The following is a 26,391-nucleotide window of genomic DNA, read 5'->3' on the forward strand; positions in this document are numbered from 1 at the left end:
AGAGAGCGCGACAGGGAGAGAGCGCGACAGGGAGAGAGCGCGACAGGGAGAGAGCGCGACAGGGAGAGAGCGCGACAGGGAGAGAGCGCGACAGGGAGAGAGCGCGACAGAGGGAGAGAGCGCGACAGGGAGCGAGCGCGACAGGGAGAGAGCGCGACAGGGAGAGAGCGCGACAGAGAGAGAGAGCGCGACAGAGAGAGAGGGCGCGTCAGAGAGAGGCCACGTCAGAGGGAGGGCGCGACAGAGAGAGAGGGCGCGTCAGAAAAAGGCCGCGTCAGAGAGAGGGCGCGCGACAGGGAGAGAGCGCGACAGGGAGAGAGCGCGACAGGGAGAGAGCGCGACAGGGAGAGAGCGCGACAGGGAGAGAGCGCGACAGGGAGAGAGCGCGACAGGGAGAGAGCGCGACAGGGAGAGAGCGCGACAGGGAGAGAGCGCGACAGGGAGAGAGCGCGACAGGGAGAGAGCGCGACAGGGAGAGAGCGCGACAGGGAGAGAGCGCGACAGGGAGAGAGCGCGACAGGGAGAGAGCGCGACAGGGAGAGAGCGCGACAGGGAGAGAGCGCGACAGGGAGAGAGCGCGACAGGGAGAAAGCGCGACAGGGAGAAAGCGCGACAGGGAGAAAGCGCGACAAGGAGAGAGCGCGACAAGGAGAGAGCGCGACAGAGAGAGAGCGCGACAGAGAGAGAGCGCGACAGGGAGAGAGCGCGACAAGGAGAGAGCGCGACAAGGAGAGAGCGCGACAAGGAGAGAGCGCGACAAGGAGAGAGCGCGACAGGGAGAGAGCGCGACAGGGAGAGAGCGCGACAGGGAGAGAGCGCGACAGGGAGAGAGCGCGACAGGGAGAGAGCGCGACAGGGAGAGAGCGCGACAGGGAGAGAGCGCGACAGGGAGAGAGCGCGACAGGGAGAGAGCGCGACAGGGAGAGAGCGCGACAGGGAGAGAGCGCGACAGGGAGAGAGCGCGACAGGGAGAGAGCGCGACAGGGAGAGAGCGCGACAGGGAGAGAGCGCGACAGGGAGAGAGCGCGACAGAGGGAGAGAGCGCGACAGGGAGCGAGCGCGACAGGGAGCGAGCGCGACAGGGAGAGAGCTCGACAGGGCGAAAGCGCGACAGAGGGAGGGCGCGACAGAGGGAGGGCGCAACAGAGGGAGAGAGAGCGCGACAGGGAGAGAGCGCGACAGGGAGAGAGCGCGACAGGGAGAGAGCGCGACAGGGAGAGAGCGCGACAGGGAGAGAGCGCGACAGGGAGAGAGCGCGACAGAGAGAGAGCGCGACAAGGAGAGAGCGCGACAAGGAGAGAGCGCGACAAGGAGAGAGCGCGACAAGGAGAGAGCGCGACAAGGAGAGAGCGCGACAGAGAGAGAGCGCGACAGAGAGAGAGAGCGCGACAGAGAGAGAGCGCGACAAGGAGAGAGCGCGACAAGGAGAGAGCGCGACAAGGAGAGAGCGCGACAAGGAGAGAGAGCGCGACAGGGAGAGAGCGCGACAGGGAGAGAGCGCGACAGGGAGAGAGCGCGACAGGGAGAGAGCGCGACAGGGAGAGAGCGCGACAGGGAGAGAGCGCGACAGGGAGAGAGCGCGACAGGGAGAGAGCGCGACAGAGGGAGCGAGCGCGACAGGGAGCGAGCGCGACAGGGAGAGAGCGCGACAAGGAGAGAGCGCGACAGAGAGAGAGAGCGCGACAGAGAGAGAGGGCGTGTCAGAGAGAGGCCGCGTCAGAGGGAGGGCGCGACAGAGGGAGGGCGCGTCAGAGAGAGAGCGCGACAGAGAGAGAGGGCGCGTCAGAAAGAGGCCGCATCAGAGAGAGGCCGCATCAGAGAGAGGCCGCGTCAGAGAGAGGGCGCGCGACAGGGAGAGAGCGCGACAGGGAGAGAGCGCGACAGGGAGAGAGCGCGACAGGGAGAGAGCGCGACAGGGAGAGAGCGCGACAGGGAGAGAGCGCGACAGGGAGAGAGCGCGACAGGGAGAGAGCGCGACAGGGAGAGAGCGCGACAGGGAGAGAGCGCGACAGGGAGAGAGCGCGACAGGGAGAGAGCGCGACAGGGAGAGAGCGCGACAGGGAGAGAGCGCGACAGGGAGAGAGCGCGACAGGGAGAGAGCGCGACAGGGAGAGAGCGCGACAGGGAGAGAGCGCGACAGGGAGAGAGCGCGACAGGGAGAGAGCGCGACAAGGAGAGAGCGCGACAGAGAGAGAGAGCGCGACAGGGAGAGAGCGCGACAGAGAGAGAGAGCGCGACAGGGAGAGAGCGTGACAAGGAGAGAGCGCGACAAGGAGAGAGCGCGACAAGGAGAGAGCGCGACAGAGAGAGAGAGCGCGACAGGGAGAGAGCGCGGCAGGGAGAGAGCGCGACAGGGAGAGAGCGCGACAGGGAGAGAGCGCGACAGAGGGAGAGAGCGCGACAGGGAGCGAGCGCGACAGAGGGAGAGAGCGCGACAGGGAGCGAGCGCGACAGGGAGAGAGCGCGACAGGGAGAGAGCGCGACAGGGAGAGAGCGCGACAGGGAGAGAGCGCGACAGGGAGAGAGCGCGACAGGGAGAGAGCGCGACAGGCAGAGAGAGACCGCGACAGAGAGAGAGAGACCGCGACAGAGGGAGAGAGACCGCGACAGAGGGAGAGAGACCGCGACAGAGGGAGAGAGACCGCGACAGAGGGAGAGAGACCGCGACAGAGGGAGAGAGAGCGCGACAGGGCGAAAGCGCGACAGGGAGAGAGCGCGACAGGGAGAGAGCGCGACAGGGAGAGAGCGCGACAGGGAGAGCGTGCGACAGGGAGAGAGCGCGACAGGGAGAGAGCGCGACAGGGAGAGAGCGCGACAGAGGGAGAGAGCGCGACAGAGGGAGAGAGCGCGACAGAGGGAGAGAGCGCGACAGAGGGAGAGAGCGCGACAGAGGGAGAGAGCGCGACAGAGGGAGAGAGCGCGACAGAGGGAGAGAGCGCGACAGAGGGAGAGAACGCGACAGAGGGAGAGAGCGCGACAGAGGGAGAGAGCGCGACAGAGGGAGAGAGCGCGACAGAGGGAGAGAGCGCGACAGAGGGAGAGAGCGCGACAGAGGGAGAGAGCGCGACAGAGGGAGAGAGCGCGACAGAGGGAGAGAGAGCGCGACAGGGAGAGAGCGCGACAGAGGGAGAGAGAGCGCGACAGAGGGAGAGAGAGCGCGACAGAGGGAGAGAGAGCGCGACAGAGGGAGAGAGAGCGCGACAGATGGAGAGAGAGCGCGACAGGGAGAGAGCGCGACAGGGAGAGAGCGCGACAGGGAGAGAGCGCGACAGGGAGAGAGCGCGACAGGGAGAGAGCGCGACAGGGAGAGAGCGCGACAGGGAGAGAGCGCGACAAGGAGAGAGCGCGACAGAGAGAGAGAGGGCGACAGGGAGAGAGCGCGACAGAGAGAGAGCGCGACAAGGAGAGAGCGCGACAAGGAGAGAGCGCGACAGAGAGAGAGAGCGCGACAGGGAGAGAGCGCGACAGGGAGCGAGCGCGACAGGGAGAGAGCGCGACAGGGAGAGAGCGCGACAGGGAGAGAGCGCGACAGGGAGAGAGCGCGACAGGGAGAGAGCGCGACAGGGAGAGAGCGCGACAGAGGGAGAGAGCGCGACAGGGAGCGAGCGCGACAGGGAGAGAGCGCGACAGGGAGAGAGCGCGACAGGGAGAGAGCGCGACAGGGAGAGAGCGCGACAGAGAGAGAGAGCGCGACAGAGAGAGAGGGCGCGTCAGAGAGAGGCCACGTCAGAGGGAGGGCGCGACAGAGGGAGGGCGCGTCAGAGAGAGGGCGCGTCAGAGAGAGAGAGCGCGACAGAGAGAGAGGGCGCGTCAGAAAGAGGCCGCGTCAGAGAGAGGGCGCGCGACAGGGAGAGAGCGCGACAGGGAGAGAGCGCGACAGGGAGAGAGCGCGACAGGGAGAGAGCGCGACAGGGAGAGAGCGCGACAGGGAGAGAGCGCGACAGGGAGAGAGCGCGACAGGGAGAGAGCGCGACAGGGAGAGAGCGCGACAGGGAGAGAGCGCGACAGGGAGAGAGCGCGACAGGGAGAGAGCGCGACAGGGAGAGAGCGCGACAGGGAGAGAGCGCGACAGGGAGAGAGCGCGACAAGGAGAGAGCGCGACAAGGAGAGAGCGCGACAGAGAGAGAGAGCGCGACAGGGAGAGAGCGCGACAGGGAGAGAGCGCGACAGGGAGAGAGCGCGACAGGGAGAGAGCGCGACAGAGGGAGAGAGCGCGACAGAGGGAGAGAGCGCGACAGGGAGCGAGCGCGACAGGGAGAGAGCGCGACAGGGAGAGAGCGCGACAGGGAGAGAGCGCGACAGGGAGAGAGCGCGACAGGGAGAGAGCGCGACAGGGAGAGAGCGCGACAAGGAGAGAGCGCGACAAGGAGAGAGCGCGACAGAGAGAGAGAGCGCGACAGGGAGAGAGCGCGACAGGGAGAGAGCGCGACAGGGAGAGAGCGCGACAGGGAGAGAGCGCGACAGGGAGAGAGCGCGACAGGGAGAGAGCGCGACAGAGGGAGAGAGCGCGACAGGGAGCGAGCGCGACAGGGAGCGAGCGCGACAGGGAGCGAGCGCGACAGGGAGAGAGCGCGACAGGGAGAGAGCGCGACAGGGAGAGAGCGCGACAGGGAGAGAGCGCGACAGGGAGAGAGCGCGACAGGGAGAGAGCGCGACAGGGAGAGAGCGCGACAGGGAGAGAGAGATCGCGACAGAGAGAGAGAGACCGCGACAGAGAGAGAGAGACCGCGACAGAGGGAGAGAGACCGCGACAGAGGGAGAGAGACCGCGACAGAGGGAGAGAGACCGCGACAGAGGGAGAGAGACCGCGACAGAGGGAGAGAGCGCGACAGGGCGAAAGCGCGACAGAGGGAGGGCGCGACAGAGGGAGGGCGCGACAGAGGGAGGGCGCGACAGAGGGAGGGCGCGACAGAGGGAGGGCGCGACAGAGGGAGGGCGCGACAGAGGGAGGGCGTGACAGAGAGAGAGGGCGCGTCAGAGAGAGGCCGCGTCAGAGGGAGGGTGCGACAGAGGGAGGCCGCGTCAGAGAGAGAGGCTGCGTCAGAGAGAGGGCGCGCGACAGGGAGAGAGCGCGACAGGGAGAGAGCGCGACAGGGAGAGAGCGCGACAGGGAGAGAGCGCGACAGGGAGAGAGCGCGACAGGGAGAGAGCGCGACAGGGAGAGAGCGCGACAGGGAGAGAGCGCGACAGGGAGAGAGCGCGACAGGGAGAGAGCGCGACAGGGAGAGAGAGCGCGACAGGGAGAGAGAGCGCGACAAGGAGAGAGCGCGACAAGGAGAGAGCGCGACAAGGAGAGAGCGCGACAAGGAGAGAGCGCGACAAGGAGAGAGCGCGACAGAGAGAGAGAGCGCGACAGGGAGAGAGCGCGACAGGGAGAGAGCGCGACAGGGAGAGAGCGCGACAAGGAGAGAGCGCGACAGAGGGAGAGAGCGCGACAGGGAGCGAGCGCGACAGGGAGCGAGCGCGACAGGGAGAGAGCGCGACAGGGAGAGAGCGCGACAGGGAGAGAGCGCGACAGGGAGAGAGCGCGACAGGGAGAGAGCGCGACAGGGAGAGAGCGCGACAGGGAGAGAGCGCGACAGGGAGAGAGCGCGACAGGGAGAGAGCGCGACAAGGAGAGAGCGCGACAAGTAGAGAGCGCGACAAGGAGAGAGCGCGACAGAGAGAGAGAGCGCGACAGGGAGAGAGCGCGACAGAGAGAGTGCGACAGAGAGAGCGTGCGACAGAGAGAGAGAGAGCGTGACAGAGAGAGGGCGCGACAGAGAGAGGGCGCGACAGGGAGAGAGAGCGCGACAGGGAGAGAGAGCGCGACAGGGAGAGAGAGCGCGACAGGGAGAGAGAGCGCGACAGGGAGAGAGAGCGCGACAGGGAGAGTGAGCGCGACAGGGAGAGTGAGCGCGACAGGGAGAGAGAGCGCGACAGGGAGAGAGAGCGCGACAGGGAGAGAGAGCGCGACAGGGAGAGAGAGCGCGACAGGGAGAGAGAGCGCGACAGGGAGAGAGAGCGCGACAGGGAGAGAGACCGCGACAGGGAGAGAGAGCGCGACAGGGAGAGAGAGCGCGACAGGGAGAGAGAGCGCGACAGGGAGAGAGAGCGCGACAGGGCGAAAGCGCGACAGAGCGAAAGCGCGACAGGGAGAGAGAGCGCGACAGGTAGAGAGAGCGCGACAGGTAGAGAGAGCGCGACAGGGAGAGTGAGCGCGACAGGGAGAGTGAGCGCGACAGGGAGAGAGAGCGCGACAGAGAGAGAGAGCGCGACAGAGAGAGAGAGCGCGACAGGGAGAGAGCGCGACAGGGAGAGAGCGCGACAGGGAGAGAGCGCGACAGGGAGAGAGCTCGACAGGGAGAGAGCGCGACAGAGGGAGAGCGCGACAGGGAGAGAGCGCGACAGGGAGAGAGCGCGACAGGGAGAGAGCGCGACAGGGAGAGAGCGCGACAGGGAGAGAGCGCGACAGGGAGAGAGCGCGACAAGGAGAGAGAGCGCGACAAGGAGAGAGCGCGACAGAGAGAGAGAGCGCGACAGGGAGAGAGCGCGACAGGGAGAGAGCGCGACAGGGAGAGAGCGCGACAAGGAGAGAGCGCGACAGAGGGAGAGAGCGCGACAGGGAGCGAGCGCGACAGGGAGCGAGCGCGACAGGGAGAGAGCGCGACAGGGAGAGAGCGCGACAGGGAGAGAGCGCGACAGGGAGAGAGCGCGACAGGGAGAGAGCGCGACAGGGAGAGAGCGCGACAGGGAGAGAGCGCGACAGGGAGAGAGCGCGACAGGGAGAGAGCGCGACAGGGAGAGAGCGCGACAAGGAGAGAGCGCGACAAGGAGAGAGCGCGACAAGGAGAGAGCGCGACAGAGAGAGAGAGCGCGACAGGGAGAGAGCGCGACAGAGAGAGTGCGACAGAGAGAGCGTGCGACAGAGAGAGAGAGAGCGTGACAGAGAGAGGGCGCGACAGAGAGAGGGCGCGACAGGGAGAGAGAGCGCGACAGGGAGAGAGAGCGCGACAGGGAGAGAGAGCGCGACAGGGAGAGAGAGCGCGACAGGGAGAGAGAGCGCGACAGGGAGAGTGAGCGCGACAGGGAGAGTGAGCGCGACAGGGAGAGAGAGCGCGACAGGGAGAGAGAGCGCGACAGGGAGAGAGACCGCGACAGGGAGAGAGAGCGCGACAGGGAGAGAGAGCGCGACAGGGAGAGAGAGCGCGACAGGGAGAGAGAGCGCGACAGGGCGAAAGCGCGACAGAGCGAAAGCGCGACAGGGAGAGAGAGCGCGACAGGTAGAGAGAGCGCGACAGGTAGAGAGAGCGCGACAGGGAGAGTGAGCGCGACAGGGAGAGTGAGCGCGACAGGGAGAGAGAGCGCGACAGAGAGAGAGAGCGCGACAGAGAGAGAGAGCGCGACAGGGAGAGAGCGCGACAGGGAGAGAGCGCGACAGGGAGAGAGCTCGACAGGGAGAGAGCGCGACAGAGGGAGAGCGCGACAGGGAGAGAGCGCGACAGGGAGAGAGCGCGACAGGGAGAGAGCGCGACAGGGAGAGAGCGCGACAGGGAGAGAGCGCGACAGGGAGAGAGCGCGACAAGGAGAGAGAGCGCGACAAGGAGAGAGAGCGCGACAGGGAGAGAGAGCGCGACAGGGAGAGAGAGCGCGACAGGGAGAGAGAGCGCGACAGGGAGAGAGAGCGCGACAGGGAGAGAGAGCGCGACAGGGAGAGAGAGCACGACAGGGAGAGAGAGCACGACAGGGAGAGAGAGCGCGACAGGGAGAGAGAGCGCGACAAGGAGAGAGAGCGCGACAGGGAGCGAGAGCGCGACAGAGAGAGAGCGCGACAGAGGGAGAGAGACCGCGACAGAGGGAGAGAGACCGCGACAGAGGGAGAGAGACCGCGACAGAGGGAGAGAGACCGCGACAGGGAGAGAGCGCGACAGGGAGAGAGCGCGACAAGGAGAGAGCGCGACAGAGAGAGAGAGCGCGACAGGGAGAGAGAGCACGACAGGGAGAGAGAGCACGACAGGGAGAGAGAGCGCGACAGGGAGAGAGAGCGCGACAGGGAGAGAGAGCGCGACAAGGAGAGAGAGCGCGACAGGGAGCGAGAGCGCGACAGAGAGAGAGCGCGACAGAGGGAGAGAGACCGCGACAGAGGGAGAGAGACCGCGACAGAGGGAGAGAGACCGCGACAGAGGGAGAGAGACCGCGACAGAGGGAGAGAGACCGCGACAGAGGGAGAGAGACCGCGACAGGGAGAGAGCGCGACAGGGAGAGAGCGCGACAAGGAGAGAGCGCGACAGAGAGAGAGAGCGCGACAGGGAGAGATCGCGACAGGGAGAAAGCGCGACAGGGAGAGAGCGCGACAAGGAGAGAGCGCGACAGGGAGAGAGAGCGCGACAGGGAGAGATCGCGACAGGGAGAAAGCGCGACAGGGAGAGAGCGCGACAAGGAGAGAGCGCGACAGAGAGAGAGAGCGCGACAGGGAGAGAGCGCGACAGGGAGAGAGCGCGACAGGGAGAGAGCGCGACAGGGAGAGAGCGCGACAGGGAGAGAGCGCGACAGCGAGAGAGCGCGACAGGGAGAGAGCGCGACAGGGAGAGAGCGCGACAGGGAGAGAGCGCGACTGGGAGCGAGCGCGACAGGGAGCGAGCGCGACAGGGAGAGAGCGCGACAGGGAGAGAGCGCGACAGGGAGAGAGCGCGACAGGGAGAGAGCGCGACAGGGAGAGAGCGCGACAGGGAGAGAGCGCGACAGGGAGAGAGCGCGACAAGGAGAGAGAGCGCGACAGGGAGAGAGAGCGCGACAGGGAGAGAGAGCGCGACAGGGAGAGAGAGCGCGACAAGGAGTGAGAGCGCGACAGGGAGCGAGAGCGCGACAGAGAGAGACCGCGACAGAGGGAGAGAGACCGCGACAGAGGGAGAGAGACCGCGACAGAGGGAGAGAGACCGCGACAGGGAGAGAGCGCGACAGGGAGAGAGCGCGACAAGGAGAGAGCGCGACAGAGAGAGAGAGCGCGACAGGGAGAGAGCGCGACAGGGAGAGAGCGCGACAGGGAGAGAGCGCGACAGGGAGAGAGCGCGCGACAGGTAGAGAGAGCGCGACAGGTAGAGAGAGCGCGACAGGGAGAGTGAGCGCGACAGGGAGAGTGAGCGCGACAGGGAGAGTGAGCGCGACAGGGAGAGTGAGCGCGACAGGGAGAGTGAGCGCGACAGGGAGAGTGAGCGCGACAGAGAGAGAGAGCGCGACAGAGAGAGAGAGCGCGACAGGGAGAGAGCGCGACAGGGAGAGAGCGCGACAGGGAGAGGGCACGACAGAGAGAGGGCGCGACAGAGAGAGGGCGCGACAGGGAGAGGGCGCGACAGGGAGAGGGCGCGACAGAGAGAGGGCGCGACAGAGAGAGGGCGCGACAGAGAGAGGGCGCGACAGAGAGAGGGCGCGACAGAGAGAGGGCGCGACAGAGAGAGGGCGCGACAGAGAGAGAGCATGACAGAGACAGCCCGCGACAGAGACAGCCCGCGACAGACAGCCCGCGACAGAGACAGCACGCGACAGAGACAGCACGCGACAGAGACAGCACGCGACAGAGACAGCACGCGACAGAGAGAGAGTGCGACAGAGAGAGAGTGCGACAGAGAGAGAGAGAGCGCGCGGCAGAGAGAGCATGACACAGAGAGCATGGCAGAGAGAGCGCAACAGAGGGAGGGCGCGACAGAGGGAGGGCTCGACAGCGGGGGTGCGCGACAGAGAGACAGCGGCAGAGAGGGTGAGCGAAAGAGAGAGTGCGACAGAGACAGTGCGATAGGGAGAGCGTGCGACAGGACGAGCATGCGACAGGGCGAGCGTGCAACAGGGCGAGAGAGCGTGACAGGGAGAGAGAGCGTGACAGGGAGAGAGAGCGTGACAGGGAGAGAGAGCGTGACAGGGAGAGAGAGCGCGACATGGCGAGCGTGCAACAGGGAGAGAGAGCGCGACAGGGAGAGAGCGCGACAGGGAGAGAGCGCGACAGGGAGAGAGCGCGACAGGCAGAGAGCGCGACAGGCAGAGAGCGCGACAGGCAGAGAGCGCGACAGGCAGAGAGCGCGACAGGCAGAGAGCGCGACAGTCAGAGAGCGCGACAGGCAGAGAGCGCGACAGGCAGAGAGCGCGACAGGCAGAGAGCGCGACAGGGAGAGAGAGACCGCGACAGAGAGAGAGAGACCGCGACAGAGAGAGAGACCGCGACAGAGGGAGAGAGACCGCGACAGAGGGAGAGAGACCGCGACAGAGGGAGAGAGACCGCGACAGAGGGAGAGAGACCGCGACAGAGGGAGAGAGACCGCGACAGAGGGAGAGAGACCGCGACAGAGGGAGAGAGAGCGCGACAGAGGGAGAGAGAGCGCGACAGAGGGAGAGAGAGCGCGACAGAGGGAGAGAGAGCGCGACAGAGGGAGAGAGAGCGCGACAGAGGGAGAGAGAGCGCGACAGAGGGAGAGAGAGCGCGACAGAGGGTGAGAGTGAGCGCGACAGAGGGAGAGAGACCGCGACAGAGGGAGAGCGCGCGACAGAGGGAGAGCGCGACAGGGAGAGAGAGCGACAGAGAGAGAGAGCGACAGAGAGAGAGAGCGACAGAGAGAGAGAGCGCGCGACAGGGAGAGAGATCGCGACAGGGAGAGAGATCGCGACAGGGAGAGAGAGCGCGACAGGGAGAGAGAGCGCGACAGGGAGAGAGAGCGCGACAGGGAGAGAGAGCGCGACAGGGAGAGAGAGCGCGACAGGGAGAGAGAGCGCGACAGGGAGAGAGAGCGCGACAGGGAGAGAGCGGGACAGGGAGAGCGCGACAAGGAGAGAGAGCGCGACAGGGAGAGAGAGCGCGACAAGGAGAGAGAGCGCGACAGGGAGAGAGAGCGCGACAGGGAGAGAGAGCGCGACAGGGAGAGAGAGCGCGACAGGGAGAGAGAGCGCGACAGGGAGAGAGAGCGCGACAGGGAGAGAGAGCGCGACAGGGAGAGAGAGCGCGACAAGGAGAGAGAGCGCGACAAGGAGAGAGAGCGCGACAGGGAGAGAGAGCGCGACAGAGAGAGAGCGCGACAGAGGGAGAGAGACCGCGACAGAGGGAGAGAGACCGCGACAGGGAGAGAGCGCGACAGGGAGAGAGCGCGACAGGGAGAGAGCGCGACAAGGAGAGAGCGCGACAAGGAGAGAGCGCGACAGAGAGAGAGAGCGCGACAGGGAGAGAGCGCGACAGGGAGAGAGCGCGACAGAGGGAGAGAGCGCGACAGAGGGAGAGAGCGCGACAGAGGGAGAGAGCGCGACAGAGGGAGAGAGCGCGACAGAGGGAGAGAGAGCGCGACAGGGAGAGAGAGCGCGACAGGGAGAGAGAGCGCGACAGAGGGAGAGAGAGCGCGACAGAGGGAGAGAGAGCGCGACAGAGGGAGAGAGAGCGCGACAGAGGGAGAGAGAGCGCGACAGATGGAGAGAGAGCGCGACAGGGAGAGAGCGCGACAGGGAGAGAGCGCGACAGGGAGAGAGCGCGACAGGGAGAGAGCGCGACAGGGAGAGAGCGCGACAGGGAGAGAGCGCGACAGGGAGAGAGCGCGACAGGGAGAGAGCGCGACAAGGAGAGAGCGCGACAAGGAGAGAGCGCGACAGAGAGAGAGAGGGCGACAGGGAGAGAGCGCGACAGAGAGAGAGCGCGACAAGGAGAGAGCGCGACAGAGAGAGAGAGGGCGACAGGGAGAGAGCGCGACAGAGAGAGAGCGCGACAAGGAGAGAGCGCGACAAGGAGAGAGCGCGACAGAGAGAGAGAGCGCGACAGGGAGAGAGCGCGACAGGGAGAGAGCGCGACAGGTAGAGAGCGCGACAGGGAGAGAGCGCGACAGGGAGAGAGCGCGACAGGGAGAGAGCGCGACAAGGAGAGAGAGCGCGACAGGGAGAGAGAGCGCGACAGGGAGAGAGAGCGCGACAGGGAGAGAGAGCGCGACAGGGAGAGAGAGCGCGACAGGGAGAGAGAGCGCGACAAGGAGTGAGAGCGCGACAGGGAGCGAGAGCGCGACAGAGAGAGAGCGCGACAGAGGGAGAGAGACCGCGACAGAGGGAGAGAGACCGCGACAGAGGGAGAGAGACCGCGACAGGGAGAGAGCGCGACAGGGAGAGAGCGCGACAAGGAGAGAGCGCGACAGAGAGAGAGAGCGCGACAGGGAGAGAGCGCGACAGGGAGAGAGCGCGACAGGGAGAGAGCGCGACAGGGAGAGAGCGCGACAGGGAGAGAGCGCGACAGGGAGAGAGCGCGACAGGGAGAGAGCGCGACTGGGAGCGAGCGCGACAGGGAGCGAGCGCGACAGGGAGAGGGCGCGACAGAGAGAGGGCGCGACAGAGAGAGGGCGCGACAGGGAGAGGGCGCGACAGGGAGAGGGCGCGACAGAGAGAGGGCGCGACAGAGAGAGGGCGCGACAGAGAGAGGGCGCGACAGAGAGAGGGCGCGACAGAGAGAGGGCGCGACAGAGAGAGAGCATGACAGAGACAGCCCGCGACAGAGACAGCCCGCGACAGACAGCCCGCGACAGAGACAGCACGCGACAGAGACAGCACGCGACAGAGACAGCACGCGACAGAGACAGCACGCGACAGAGAGAGAGTGCGACAGAGAGAGAGAGAGCGCGCGGCAGAGAGAGCATGACACAGAGAGCATGGCAGAGAGAGCGCAACAGAGGGAGGGCGCGACAGAGGGAGGGCTCGACAGCGGGGGTGCGCGACAGAGAGAGAGCGGCAGAGAGGGTGAGCGAAAGAGAGAGTGCGACAGAGACAGTGCGATAGGGAGAGCGTGCGACAGGACGAGCATGCGACAGGGCGAGCGTGCAACAGGGCGAGAGAGCGTGACAGGGCGAGAGAGCGTGACAGGGAGAGAGAGCGTGACAGGGAGAGAGAGCGTGACAGGGAGAGAGAGCGCGACATGGCGAGCGTGCAACAGGGAGAGAGAGCGCGACAGGCAGAGAGCGCGACAGGCAGAGAGCGCGACAGGCAGAGAGCGCGACAGGCAGAGAGCGCGACAGGCAGAGAGCGCGACAGGCAGAGAGCGCGACAGGCAGAGAGCGCGACAGGCAGAGAGCGCGACAGGGAGAGAGAGACCGCGACAGAGAGAGAGAGACCGCGACAGAGAGAGAGACCGCGACAGAGGGAGAGAGACCGCGACAGAGGGAGAGAGACCGCGACAGAGGGAGAGAGACCGCGACAGAGGAAGAGAGACCGCGACAGAGGGAGAGAGACCGCGACAGAGGGAGAGAGAGCGCGACAGAGGGAGAGAGAGCGCGACAGAGGGAGAGAGAGCGCGACAGAGGGAGAGAGAGCGCGACAGAGGGAGAGAGAGCGCGACAGAGGGTGAGAGTGAGCGCGACAGAGGGAGAGAGACCGCGACAGAGGGAGAGCGCGCGACAGAGGGAGAGCGCGACAGGGAGAGAGAGCGACAGAGAGAGAGAGCGACAGAGAGAGAGAGCGCGCGACAGGGAGAGAGATCGCGACAGGGAGAGAGATCGCGACAGGGAGAGAGAGCGCGACAGGGAGAGAGAGCGCGACAGGGAGAGAGAGCGCGACAGGGAGAGAGAGCGCGACAGGGAGAGAGAGCGCGACAGGGAGAGTGCGCGACAGGGAGAGAGCGGGACAGGGAGAGAGAGCGCGACAAGGAGAGAGAGCGCGACAGGGAGAGAGAGCGCGACAGGGAGAGAGAGCGCGACAAGGAGAGAGAGCGCGACAGGGAGAGAGAGCGCGACAGGGAGAGAGAGCGCGACAGGGAGAGAGAGCGCGACAGGGAGAGAGAGCGCGACAGGGAGAGAGAGCGCGACAGGGAGAGAGAGCGCGACAGGGAGAGAGAGCGCGACAGAGAGAGAGCGCGACAGAGGGAGAGAGACCGCGACAGAGGGAGAGAGACCGCGACAGGGAGAGAGCGCGACAAGGAGAGAGCGCGACAAGGAGAGAGCGCGACAGAGAGAGAGAGCGCGACAGGGAGAGAGCGCGACAGGGAGAGAGCGCGACAGGGAGAGAGCGCGACAGAGGGAGAGAGCGCGACAGAGGGAGAGAGCGCGACAGAGGGAGAGAGCGCGACAGGGAGCGAGCGCGACAGGGAGCGGGCGCGACAGGGAGCGGGCGCGACAGGGAGCGGGCGCGACAGGGAGAGAGCGCGACAGGGAGAGAGCGCGACAGGGAGAGGGCGCGACAGGGAGAGAGCGCGACAGGGAGAGGGCGCGACAGGGAGAGGGCGCGACAGGGAGAGGGCGCGACAGGGAGAGGGCGCGACAGGGAGAGGGCGCGACAGAGAGAGGGCGCGACAGAGAGAGGGCGCGACAGGGAGAGGGCGCGACAGGGAGAGGGCGCGACAGGGAGAGGGCGCGACAGGGAGAGGGCGCGACAGAGAGAGGGCGCGACAGAGAGAGGGCGCGACAGAGAGAGAGCATGACAGAGACAGCCCGCGACAGAGACAGCCCGCGACAGACAGCCCGCGACAGAGACAGCCCGCGACAGAGACAGCCCGCGACAGAGACAGCCCGCGACAGAGACAGCCCGCGACAGAGACAGCCCGCGACAGAGACAGCCCGCGACAGAGACAGCACGCGACAGAGACAGCACGCGACAGAGACAGCCCGCGACAGAGACAGCACGCGACAGAGACAGCCCGCGACAGAGACAGCACGCGACAGAGACAGCACGCGACAGAGACAGCACGCGACAGAGAGAGAGTGCGACAGAGAGAGAGCGCGACAGAGAGAGAGCGCGACAGAGAGAGAGAGAGCGCGCGGCAGAGAGAGCATGACACAGAGAGCATGGCAGAGAGAGCGCGACAGAGGGAGGGCGCGACAGAGGGAGGGCGCGACAGCGGGGGTGCGCGACAGAGAGAGAGCAGCAGAGAGGGTGAGCGAAAGAGAGAGTGCGACAGAGACAGTGCGATAGGGAGAGCGTGCGACAGGACGAGCATGCGACAGGGCGAGCGTGCAACAGGGCGAGAGAGCGTGACAGGGAGAGAGAGCGTGACAGGGAGAGAGAGCGTGACAGGGAGAGAGAGCGCGACAGGGAGAGAGAGCGCGACAGGGAGAGAGAGCGCGACAGGGAGAGAGAGCGCGACAGGGAGAGAGAGCGCGACAGGGAGAGAGAGCGCGACAGGGAGAGAGAGCGCGACAGGGAGAGAGCGCGACAGGGAGAGAGCGCGACAGGGAGAGAGTGCGACAGGGAGAGAGGGCGACAGGGAGAGAGGGCGACAGGGAGAGAGGGCGACAGGGAGAGAGGGCGACAGAGGGAGAGGGCGACAGAGGGAGAGGGCGACAGAGGGAGAGGGCGACAGAGGGAGAGGGCGACAGAGGGAGAGCGCGACAGAGGGAGAGCGCGACAGAGGGAGAGCGCGACAGAGGGAGAGCGCGACAGAGGGAGAGCGCGACAGAGGGAGAGCGCGACAGAGGGAGAGCGCGACAGAGGTAGAGCGCGACAGAGAGAGCGCGACAGTAAGAGCGCGACAGTAAGAGCACAGCAGAGAGTTTGTGACAGAGAGGACGTGACAGAGAGAGTGTGACAGCGAGACAGCGGCAGAGAGAGCGTGGCAGAGACAGCCGGAAGAGAGTGTGTGACAGAGAGAGAGCGTGCGACAGAGAGAGAGCGCGCGACAGAGAGAGAGCGCGCGACAGAGAGAGAGCGCGCGACAGAGAGAGAGCGTGACCAAGAGAGAGCACGACAGAGTGAGAGTGACAGAGAGAGCATGCGACAGAGGGAGGGCGCGACAGAGGGAGGGCGCGACAGAGGGAGGGCGCGACAGAGGGAGGGCGCGACCGGGAGCGAGCGCGACCGGGAGCGAGCGCGACCGGGAGCGAGCGCGACCGGGAGAGAGCGCGCGACAGGGAGAGAGCGCGCGACAGGGAGAAGGGTCTGGACAGAGTCTAAGACAGAGAGCGCGCGACGGAGAGGCAAAGGGAGGAGACCCGCAGGGACAGAGGGTGCAGATGGGGGAGAGGGAGGTCTGTGAGATGGGAAAGTAAAGGAGCTGAGCGAGACATGTACCCTTTCATCCTTTGGTCCTGCGACGCATCACCAACGCAAGAGCGCCGTAGCGAAAGCCCCGCTCCCCAGCTCTCCCCCAGCGACCGAGCGCTATCGCGGTTCCGGTCGAATATGACGCCCGGCCAGCCTTCCCAGCCGTGTGCGTGTGTGCGCGCGTGAGGGGATCGCCAACGCAGTGTCTCTGGGCGCGGGCGGAGGTCTCAGCGTAGGTGCGGCATGGGGGTGGGCGGACCGTCTCTTCAGCCTGCGTGCATCCCGGCGTTCCCGCTGCCAGTGAACGTCTCGTACGTACTGGGCCACCGAACGCAAACCCGCACCCACCCCTGGCTCTGGACACCGGAGCACAGATCCTCCACCTGCAGGGGGGTGGGGAAATGGGGAAAACAGACACGTTGGTGGGACATCACCCACCCCCCCTCCCCCCCACCCCGAACACAGACAGACGCTCCCCCACACCCCGGGGGACAAACGGCCCGTCTCCGAAACACTCCCCAAAACATTTACATGCACACACAGACAGACAGACGCACACGCAGACACAGACACACACACGCACACAGACGCAGACACACGCAGATGCAGACAAACACACACACAGACACCCTCGCGCATCCAGACGCAGACACACACATGCAGACACACGTACACAGACACCCACACGCAGACACACCCACACACGCAGACACCCACATGCAAACACACACACACGCACGCAGACACACGCAGGCATACACACGCAGACACACACACGCAGACACTGACACACAGACACCTGCACATGCAGACACTCACAGGCACACACAAAGACACCCACACACAGACACACCCACACGCAGACACACAGACACGCACTCACATACACACACACGCAGACACACATGCACGCCGACACACGCACACACAAGCACATAGAGAGTGGGGGGATGAGGGTGGACTGGTCAGTGTGGGGTCGGAAGGGGATGGTGATTGGTCAGCGTGGGGGTGAGGGGGAATGGGATTGGTCAGTGTGGGGGTGAGGGGAGATGGTGATTGGTCAGTGTGGGGGTGAGGGGGGATGGGGATTGGTCAGCGTGGGGGTGAGCGGGGATGGGGATTGGTCAGTGTGGGGGTGAGGGGGGATGGGATTGGTCAGTGTGGGGGTGAGGGGGGATGCGGATTGGTCAGTGTGGGGGTGAGGGGGGATGGGGATGGGGATTGGTCAGTGTGGGGGTGAGGGGGGATGGGGATTGGTCAGTGTGGGGTCGGAGGGGGATGGGTGATTGGTCAGTGTGGGGGTGAGGGGAGATGGTGATTGGTCAGTGTGGGGGTGAGGGGGGATGGGGATTGGTCAGCGTGGGGGTGAGCGGGGATGGGGATTGGTCAGTGTGGGGGTGAGGGGGGATGGGATTGGTCAGTGTGGGGGTGAGGGGGGATGCGGATTGGTCAGTGTGGGGGTGCGGGGGGATGGGGATGGGGATTGGTCAGTGTGGGGGTGAGTGGGGATGGGGATTGGTCACTATAGGGGTTGAGGGGGGATGGGGATTGGTCAGTGTGGGGGTGAGGGGGGATGGGATTGGTCAGTGTGGGGGTGAGGGGGGATGCGGATTGGTCAGTGTGGGGGTGCGGGGGGATGGGGATGGGGATTGGTCAGTGTGGGGGTGAGTGGGGATGGGGATTGGTCACTATAGGGGTTGAGGGGGGATGGGGATTGGTCAGTGTGGGGGTGAGGAGGATGGGGATTGGTCAGTGTGGAGGTTGAGGGGGGATGGGGATTGGTCAGTGTGGGGGTGAGGGGGATGGGGATTGGTCAGCGTGAGGGTGAGGGGGCATGGGATTGGTCAGCGTGGGGGTGAGGGGGGAATGGGGATTGGTCAGTGTGGGGGGTGTGGGGGATTGGTCAGTGTGGGGGTGTGGGAGGGATGGGGATTGGTCAGTGTGGGGGTGAGGGGATTGGTCAGTGTGGGGGTGAGGGGATTGGTCAGTGTGGGGGGTGAGGGGGTGAGGGGATTGGTCAGTGTGGGGGGTGAAGGGGATTGGTCAGTGTGGGGGTGAGGGGATTGGTCAGTGTGGGGGTGAGGGGATTGGTCAGTGTGGGGGGTGAGGGGGATTGGTCAGTGTGGGGGGTGAGGGGGATTGGTCAGTGTGGGGGGTGAGGGGGATTGGTCAGTGTGGGGATGAGGGTGGGATGGGGATTGGTCACTGTGGGGGGGTGAGGGGATTGGTCAGTGTGGGGGGTGAGGGTGGGATGGGGATTGGTCACTGTGGGGGTGAGGGGGATTGGTCAGTGTGGGGGGTGAGGGGGATTGGTCAGTGTGGGGGTGAGGGGGATTGGTCAGTGTGGGGGTGAGGGTGGGATGGGGATTGGTCAGTGTGGGGGGTGAGGGGGATTGGTCAGTGTGGGGGGTGAGGGGGATTGGTCAGTGTGGGGGGTGAGGGGGATTGGTCAGTGTGGGGGGTGAGGGGGATTGGTCAGTGTGGGGGGTGAGGGTGGGATGGGGATTGGTCAGTGTGGGGGGTGAGGGGAGATGGGGATTGGTCAGTGTGGGGGTGAGGGTGGGATGGGGATTGGTCAGTGTGGGGGGTGAGGGGGATTGGTCAGTGTGGGGGGTGAGGGGAGATGGGGATTGGTCAGTGTGGGGGTGAGGGTGGGATGGGGATTGGTCAGTGTGGGGGGTGAGGGGGATTGGTCAGTGTGGGGGGTGAGGGTGGGATGGGGATTGGTCAGTGTGGGGGGTGAGGGGAGATGGGGATTGGTCAGTGTGGGGGTGAGGGTGGGATGGGGATTGGTCAGTGTGGGGGGTGAGGGGGATTGGTCAGTGTGGGGGTGAGGGGAGATGGGGATTGGTCAGTGTGGGGGGTGAGGGGGATTGGTCAGTGTGGGGGTGAGGGTGGGATGGGGATTGGTCAGTGTGGGGGGTGAGGGTGGGATGGGGATTGGTCAGTGTGGGGGTGAGGGGGATTGGTCAGTGTGGGGGGTGAGGGGGATTGGTCAGTGTGGGGGGTGAGGGGGATTGGTCAGTGTGGGGGGTGAGGGTGGGATGGGGATTGGTCAGTGTGGGGGGTGAGGGGGATTGGTCAGTGTGGGGGTGAGGGGAGATGGGGATTGGTCCGTGGGTTCAATGCTGGCCACACCCCCCCTCCCATTCCCGCGTGCCCCTAACGGTTGTAACGGTTTTTTTTACCTGCCGTCCCCCCGCGCGCGTCGCGAGCTCCCAGCGACCACCGGCTCACACTGCGCAGGCGTCCGCTGGATCCTCCCGTTTCCGGCCAGGAAGAGGCGTCGATAACAGGGACGCGGTTACGTCACTGTGCACGGCCGATGGGTGGGGTTTAAAACGTCCCCGCCCCCTTAAAAAAAACACCAGGGCCATCTCCCAGAGTGCACCTGGAGTAATGAGGGGCGTCCTCAACTCCCAGAGTGCACCTGGAGTAATGAGGGGCGTCCTCAACTCCCAGAGTGCACCTGGAGTAATGAGGGGCGTCCTCAACTCCCAGAGTGCACCTGGAGTAATGAGGGGTGTCCCCAATTCCCAGAGTGCACCTGGAGTAATGAGGGGTGTCCCCAATTCCCAGAGTGCACCTGGAGTAATGAGGGGTGTCCTCAATTCCCAGAGTGCACCTGGAGTAATGAGGGGTGTCCTCAATTCCCAGAGTGCACCTGGAGTAATGAGGGGTGTCCTCAATTCCCAGAGTGCACCTGGAGTAATGAGGGGTGTCCTCAATTCCCAGAGTGCACCTGGAGTAATGAGGGGTGTCCTCAATTCCCAGAGTGCACCTGGAGTAATGAGGGGTGTCCTCAATTCCCAGAGTGCACCTGGAGTAATGAGGGGTGTCCTCAATTCCCAGAGTGCACCTGGAGTAATGAGGGGTGTCCCCAATTCCCAGAGTGCACCTGGAGTAATGAGGGGCATCCTCAACTCCCAGAGTGCACCTGGAGTAATGAGGGGCATCTCAATTCCCAGAATGCACCTGGAGTAATGAGGGGTGTCCCCAATTCCCAGAGTGCACCTGGAGTAATGAGGGGTATCCTCAACTCCCAGAGTACACCTGGAGTAATGAGGGGTATCCTCAACTCCCAGAGTGCACCTGGAATAATGAGGGGCATCCTCAACTCCCAGAGTGCACCTGGAGTAATGAGGGGTATCCTCAACTCCCAGAATGCACCTGGAGTAATGAGGGGTATGTCCATCTCCCAGAGTGCACCTGGAGTAATGAGGGGTGTCCCCAATTCCCAGAGTGCACCTGGAGTAATGAGGGGCATCCTCAACTCCCAGAGTGCACCTGGAGTAATGAGGGGTATCCTCAACTCCCAGAGTGCACCTGGAGTAAGGAGGGGCATCCACAACTCCCAGAGTGCACCTGGAGTAATGAGGGGTATCCTCAACTCCCAGAGTGCACCTGGAGTAATGAGGGGTGTCCCCAATTCCCAGAGTGCACCTGGAGTAATGAGGGGTGTCCCCAATTCCCAGAGTGCACCTGGAGTAATGAGGGGTGTCCCCAACTCCCAGAGTGCACCTGGAGTAATGAGGGGTGTCCCCAATTCCCAGAGTGCACCTGGAGTAATGAGGGCCATCCTCAACTCCCAGAGTGCACCTGGAGTACTGAGGGGCATCCACAACTCCCAGAGTGCACCTGGAGTAATGAGGGGTATCCTCAACTCCCAGAGTGCACCTGGAATAATGAGGGGCATCCTCAACTCCCAGAGTGCACCTGGAGTAATGAGGGGTGTCCCCAATTCCCAGAGTGCACCCGGAGTAATGAGGGGCATCCTCAACTCCCAGAGTGCACCTGGAGTAATGAGGGGTGTCCCCAATTCCCAGAGTGCACCTGGAGTAATGAGGGGCATCCTCAACTCCCAGAGTGCACCTGGAGTAATGAGGGGTGTCCCCAATTCCCAGAGTGCACCTGGAATAATGAGGGGCATCCTCAACTCCCAGAGTGCACCTGGAGTAATGAGGGGCATCTCAATTCCCAGAATGCACCTGGAATAATGAGGGGCCTCCTCAACTCCCAGAGTGCACCTGGAGTAATGAGGGGTATCCTCAACCCCCAGAGTGCACCTGGAATAATGAGGGGCATCCTCAACTCCCAGAGTGCACCTGGAGTAATGAGGGGCATCCTCAACTCCTAGAGTGCACCTAGAGTAATGAGGGGTGACCCCAACTCCCAGAGTGCACCTGGAGTAATGAGGGGTGACCCCAACTCCCAGAGTGCACCTGGAGTAATGAGGGGTGTCCCCAATTCCCAGAGTGCACCTGGAATAATGAGGGGCATCCTCAACTCCCAGAGTGCACCTGGAGTAATCAGGGGTATACCCAATTCCCAGAGTGCACCTGGAGTAATGAGGGGCATCCTGAACTCCCAGAGTGCACCTGGAATAATGAGGGGCATCCTCAACTCCCAGAGTGCACCTGGAGTAATCAGGGGTATCCTCAATTCCCAGAGTGCACCTGGAATAATGAGGGGCATCCTCAACTCCCAGAGTGCACCTGGAATAATGAGGGGCATCCTCAACTCCCAGAGTGCACCTAGAGTAATGAGGTGCATCTCAATTCCCAGAGTGCACCTGGAGTAATGAGGGCTGTCCCCAACTCCCAGAGTGCACCCGGAGTAATGAGGGGTGTCCCCAACTCCCAGAATGCACCTGGAGTAATGAGGGGTATGTCCATCTCCCAGAGTGCACCTGGAGTAATGAGGGGTATCCTCAATTCCCAGAGTGCACCTGGAGTAATGAGGGGTGTCCCCAACTCCCAGAGTGCACCTGGAGTAATGAGGGATATACCCACCTCCCAGAGTGCACCTGGAGTAATGTGGGGTATCCTCAACTCCCAGAATTCACCTGGAGTAATGAGGGGTATCCTCAATTCCCAGAATGCACCTGGAGTAATGAGGGGCATCCTCAATTCCCAGAGTGCAACTGGAGTAATGAGGGGTATCCTCAACTCCCAGAGTGCACCTGGAATAATGAGGGGCATCCTCAACTCCCAGAGTGCACCTGGAGTAATGAGGGGTATCCCCAATTCCCAGAGTGCACCTGGAGTAATGAGGGGTATCCTCAACTCCCAGAGTGCACCTGGAATAATGAGGGGCATCCTCAACTCCCAGAGTGCACCTGGAGTAATGAGGGGTGTCCCCAATTCCCAGAGTGCACCTGGAGTAATGAGGGGTATACCCACCTCCCAGAGTGCACCTGGAGTAATGAGGGCTGTCCCCAACTCCCAGAGTGCACCTGGAGTAATGAGGGGTATACCCAATTCCCAGAGTGCACCCGGAGTAATGAGGGGTGTCCCCAACTCCCAGAGTGCACCTGGAGTAATGAGGGGTATGTCCATCTCCCAGAGTGCACCTGGAGTAATGAGGGGTATCCTCAATTCCCAGAATGCACCTGGAGTAATGAGGGGTGTCCCCAACTCCCAGAGTGCACCTGGAGTAATGAGGAGTATACCCAATTCCCAGAGTGCACCTGGAGTAATGAGGGGTATGTCCATCTCCCAGAGTGCACCTGGAGTAATGAGGGGCATCCTCAACTCCCAGAGTGCACCTGGAGTAACGAGGGGTATCCTCAATTCCCAGAATGCACCTGGAGTAATGAGGGGCATCCTCAACTCCCAGAGTGCACCTGGAGTAATGAGGGGTGTCCCCAATTCCCAGAGTGCACCCGGAGTAATGAGGGTATCCTCAACTCCCACAGTGCACCTGGAGTAATGAGGGGGATACCCAAATCCCAGAATGCACCCGGAAGAATGAGAGGGTGTCCCCAACTCCCAGAGTGCACCTGGAGTAATGGGCACACCCAATTCCCAGCATGCTCCTGGAATAATGAGGGGTATCCACAATTCGCAGAGTGCACCTGGAGTAATGAGGGGTATCCCCCAACCACCAGAGTCCTCCTGTAGTAATAAGGGGTATATCCAACTCCCAGAGTGCACCTGGAGTAATGAAGGGTATACCCAACTCCCTCAGTGCACCTGGAGTAATGAGGGGTATATCCAACTCCCACACTGCACCTGGAGTAATGAAGGGTATACCCAACTCCCACACTGCACCTGGAGTAATGAGGGGTATACCCAACTCCCACACTGCACCTGGAGTAATGAGGGCTGTCCCCAACTCCCAGAGTGCACCTGGAGTAATGAGGGGTATACCCAATTCCCAGAGTGCACCCGGAGTAATGAGGGGTGTCACCAACTCCCAGAGTGCACCTGGAGTAATGAGGGGTATACCCAACTCCCACAGTGCACCTGGAATAATGAAGGGTATATCGAACTCCCAGAGTGCACCTGGAGTAAAGAAGGGTATATCGAACTCCCAGAGTGCACCTGGAGTAAAGAAGGGTATATCCAACTCCCAGCGTGCACCTGGAGTAATGAGGGAATTCTGCTCTCCAAGAAAATCCTCAAGTATTTTTTGGAGTGGTGATAAATTGCAGATGAAAATATGGAAGTATTAGACTCCCAGACTAAACCTGGAATAATGAAGAGAAACACCACACTGAGAGTATATCTGAGTAATGTGGGAACCACAGTCTCAGAGTAAACAGAATCAATGGCTAACTGCTCTCCTAGAGTAAACCTGGAGTAATGGAAATGTTCTAATCCCAGAATAAACCTGGAGTAATGGAAATTCTGTAAACCTGGAGTAATGGGGAGACTGTAATCCCAGAGTAATCCTGGGGTAATGGGGATACTGTAATCCCAGAGTAAACCTGGGGTAATGGGGAGACTGTAATGCCAGAGTAAACCTGGAGTAATGAAGAGACTGTAATCCCAGAGTAATCCTGGAGTAATGGGAAGACTGTAATCCCAGAGTAAACCTGGAGTAATGGGGAGACTGTAATCCCAGAATAATCCTGGAGTAATGGTGAAACTGTAATGCCAGAGTAAACCTGGAGAAATGAGGAGACTGTAATCCCAGATTAATCCTGGAGTAATGGGGAGACTGTAATCCCAGAGTAAACCTGGAGTAATGGGGAGACTGTAATCCCAGAGTAAACCTGGAGTAATGGGGAGACTGTAATCCCAGAATAATCCTGGAGTAATGGTGAAACTGTAATGCCAGAGTAAACCTGGAGAAATGAGGAGACTGTAATCCCAGATTAATCCTGGAGTAATGGGGAGACTGTAATCCCAGAGTAAACCTGGAGTAATGGGGAGACTGTAATCCCAGAGTAAACCTGGAGTAATGGGGAGACTATGATGCCAGAGTAAACCTAGAGTAATGAAGAGTCTGTAATCCCAGCGCAAACCAGGAGAAATGGGGAGACTATAATCCCAGAGTAAACCTGGAGTAATGAGGAGACTGTAATCTCAGAGTAATCCTGGAGGAATGGGGAGACTGTAATCCCATAGTAATCCTGGAGTAATGGGGAGACTGTAATCCCAGAGTAAACCTGGAGTAAAGGGGAGACTGTAATCCCAGAGTAAACCTGGAGTAAAGGGGAGACTGTAATCCCAGAGTAATCCTGGAGTAATGGGGAGACTGTAATCCCTGAGTAAACCTGGAGAAATGGGGAGACTGTAATCCCAGAGTAATCCTGGAGTAATGGGGAGACTGTAATCGCAGAGTAAGCCTGGAGTAATGGGGAGACTGTAATCCCAGAGTAAACCTGGAGTAATGGGGAGACTGTAATCCCAGAGTAATCCTGGAGTAATGGGGAGACTGTACTCCCCAGAGTAAACCTGGAGAAATGGGGAGACTGTAATCCCAGAATAATCCTGGAGTAATGGGGAAACTGTAATGCCAGAGTAAACCTGGAGAAATGGGGAGACTGTAATCCTGGAGTAATGGGGAGACTGTAATCCCAGAGTCAACCTGGAGTAATGGGGAGACTGTAATCCCAGAGTAAATGTGGAGAAATGGGGAGTCTGTAATCCCAGAGTAATCCTGGAGTAATGGGGAGACTGTAATCCCAGAGTAATCCTGGAGTAATGGGGAGACCGTAATCCCAGAGTAAACCTGGTGTAGTGGGGAGACCGTAATCCCAGAGTAAACCAGGAGTAATGGGGAGACTGTAATCCCAGAGTTAACCTGGAGTAATGGGGAAACTGTAATCCCAGAGTAAACCCTGGAGTAATGGGGAGACTGTAATCCCAGAATAATCCTGGAGTAATGGGGAGACTATAATCCCAGAGAAATCCTGGAGTAATGAGGAGACTGTAATCACAGAGTAAACCTGGAGTAATGGGGAGACCGTAATCCCAGAGTAAACCTGGTATAATCGGGAGACTGTAATCCCAGAGTAAACCTGGAGAAATGGGGAGACTGTAATCACAGAGTAATCTTGGAGTAATGGGGAGACTGTAATCCCAGAGTAATCCTGGAGTAATGGGGAGACTGTAATCCCAGAGTAATCCTGGAGTAATGAGGAGACTGTAATCCTGGAGTAATGGGGAGACTGTAATCCCAGAGTAATCCTAGAGTAATGGGGAGACTGTAATCCCAGAGTAAACCTGGAGAAATGGAGAGACTGTAATTCCAGAGTAATCCTGGAGTAATGGGGAGACTGTAATCGCAGAGTAAACCTGGAGTAATGGGGAGACTGTAATGGCCAGAGTAAACCTGGTGAAATGGGGAGACTGTAATCCCAGAGTAATCCTGGAGTAATAGGGAGACTGTAATCCCCAGAGTAAACCTGGTGAAATGGGGAGACTGTAATCCTGGAGTAATGGGGAGTCTGTAATTCCAGAGTAAACCTGGAGTAATGGGGAGTCTGTAATCCCAGAGTAATCCTGGAGTAATGGGGAGACTGTAATCCTGGAGTAATGGGGAGACCGTAATCCCAGAGTAAACCTGGTGTAGTGGGGAGACCGTAATCGCAGAGTAAACCTGGAGTAGTGGGGAGACTGTAATCCCAGAGTTAACCTGGAGTAATGGGGAGACTGTAATCCCAGAGTAATCCTGGAGTAATGGGGAGACTGTAATCCCAGAGTAATCCTGGAGTAATGGGGAGACTGTAATCCCAGAGAAATCCTGGAGTAATGGGGAGACTGTATTCACAGAGTAAACCTGGTGTAATGGGGAGACTGTAATCCCAGAGTAATCCTGGTGTAGTGGGGAGACCGTAATCCCAGAGTAAACCTGGAGTAATGGGGAGACTGTAATCACAGAGTAAACCTGGAGAAATGGGGAGTCTGTAATCCCATAGTAATCCTGGAGTAATGGGGAGACTGTAATCCCAGAGTAATCCTGGAGTAATGAGGAGACTGTAATACCAGAGTAAACCAGGAGTAATGGGGAGACTGTAATCCCATAGTAATCCTGGAGTAATGGGGAGACTGAAATTCCAGAGTAATCCTGGAGTAATGAGGAGACTGTAATCCTAGAGTAATCCTGGAGTAATGGGGAGACCGTAATCCCAGAGTAAACCTGGTGTAGTGGGGAGACCGTAATCCCAGAGTAAACCTGGAGAAATGGGGAGACTGTAATTCCAGA

The 26,391-nt window shown here is 61.8% G+C and overlaps 1 protein-coding gene across 1 annotated transcript in view; it reads right to left on the reverse strand.

The window, feature by feature from the left end:
• Positions 1-19,236, reverse strand: part of LOC148138292 (upstream stimulatory factor 1-like) — a 141,292-nt gene extending 122,056 nt beyond the window's left edge. Inside the window, exons 1-2 of the mRNA XM_087981555.1 lie at positions 19,143-19,236; positions 15,982-16,337 (exon numbers count right to left, since the gene is read on the reverse strand). Of these exons, the coding sequence (XP_087837681.1) occupies positions 15,982-15,989 (8 nt within the window). The 5' untranslated portion in view covers positions 15,990-16,337; positions 19,143-19,236. The remainder of the gene's footprint in view (positions 1-15,981; positions 16,338-19,142) is intronic.
• Positions 19,237-26,391: the final 7,155 nt, after the last annotated feature.

The sequence above is a fragment of the Chiloscyllium plagiosum genome, unplaced genomic scaffold (assembly GCF_037043375.1).
Source record: "Chiloscyllium plagiosum isolate Xiang-an unplaced genomic scaffold, Cpla_swu_hap1 HiC_scaffold_40, whole genome shotgun sequence".
NCBI lineage: Eukaryota > Metazoa > Chordata > Chondrichthyes > Orectolobiformes > Hemiscylliidae > Chiloscyllium > Chiloscyllium plagiosum.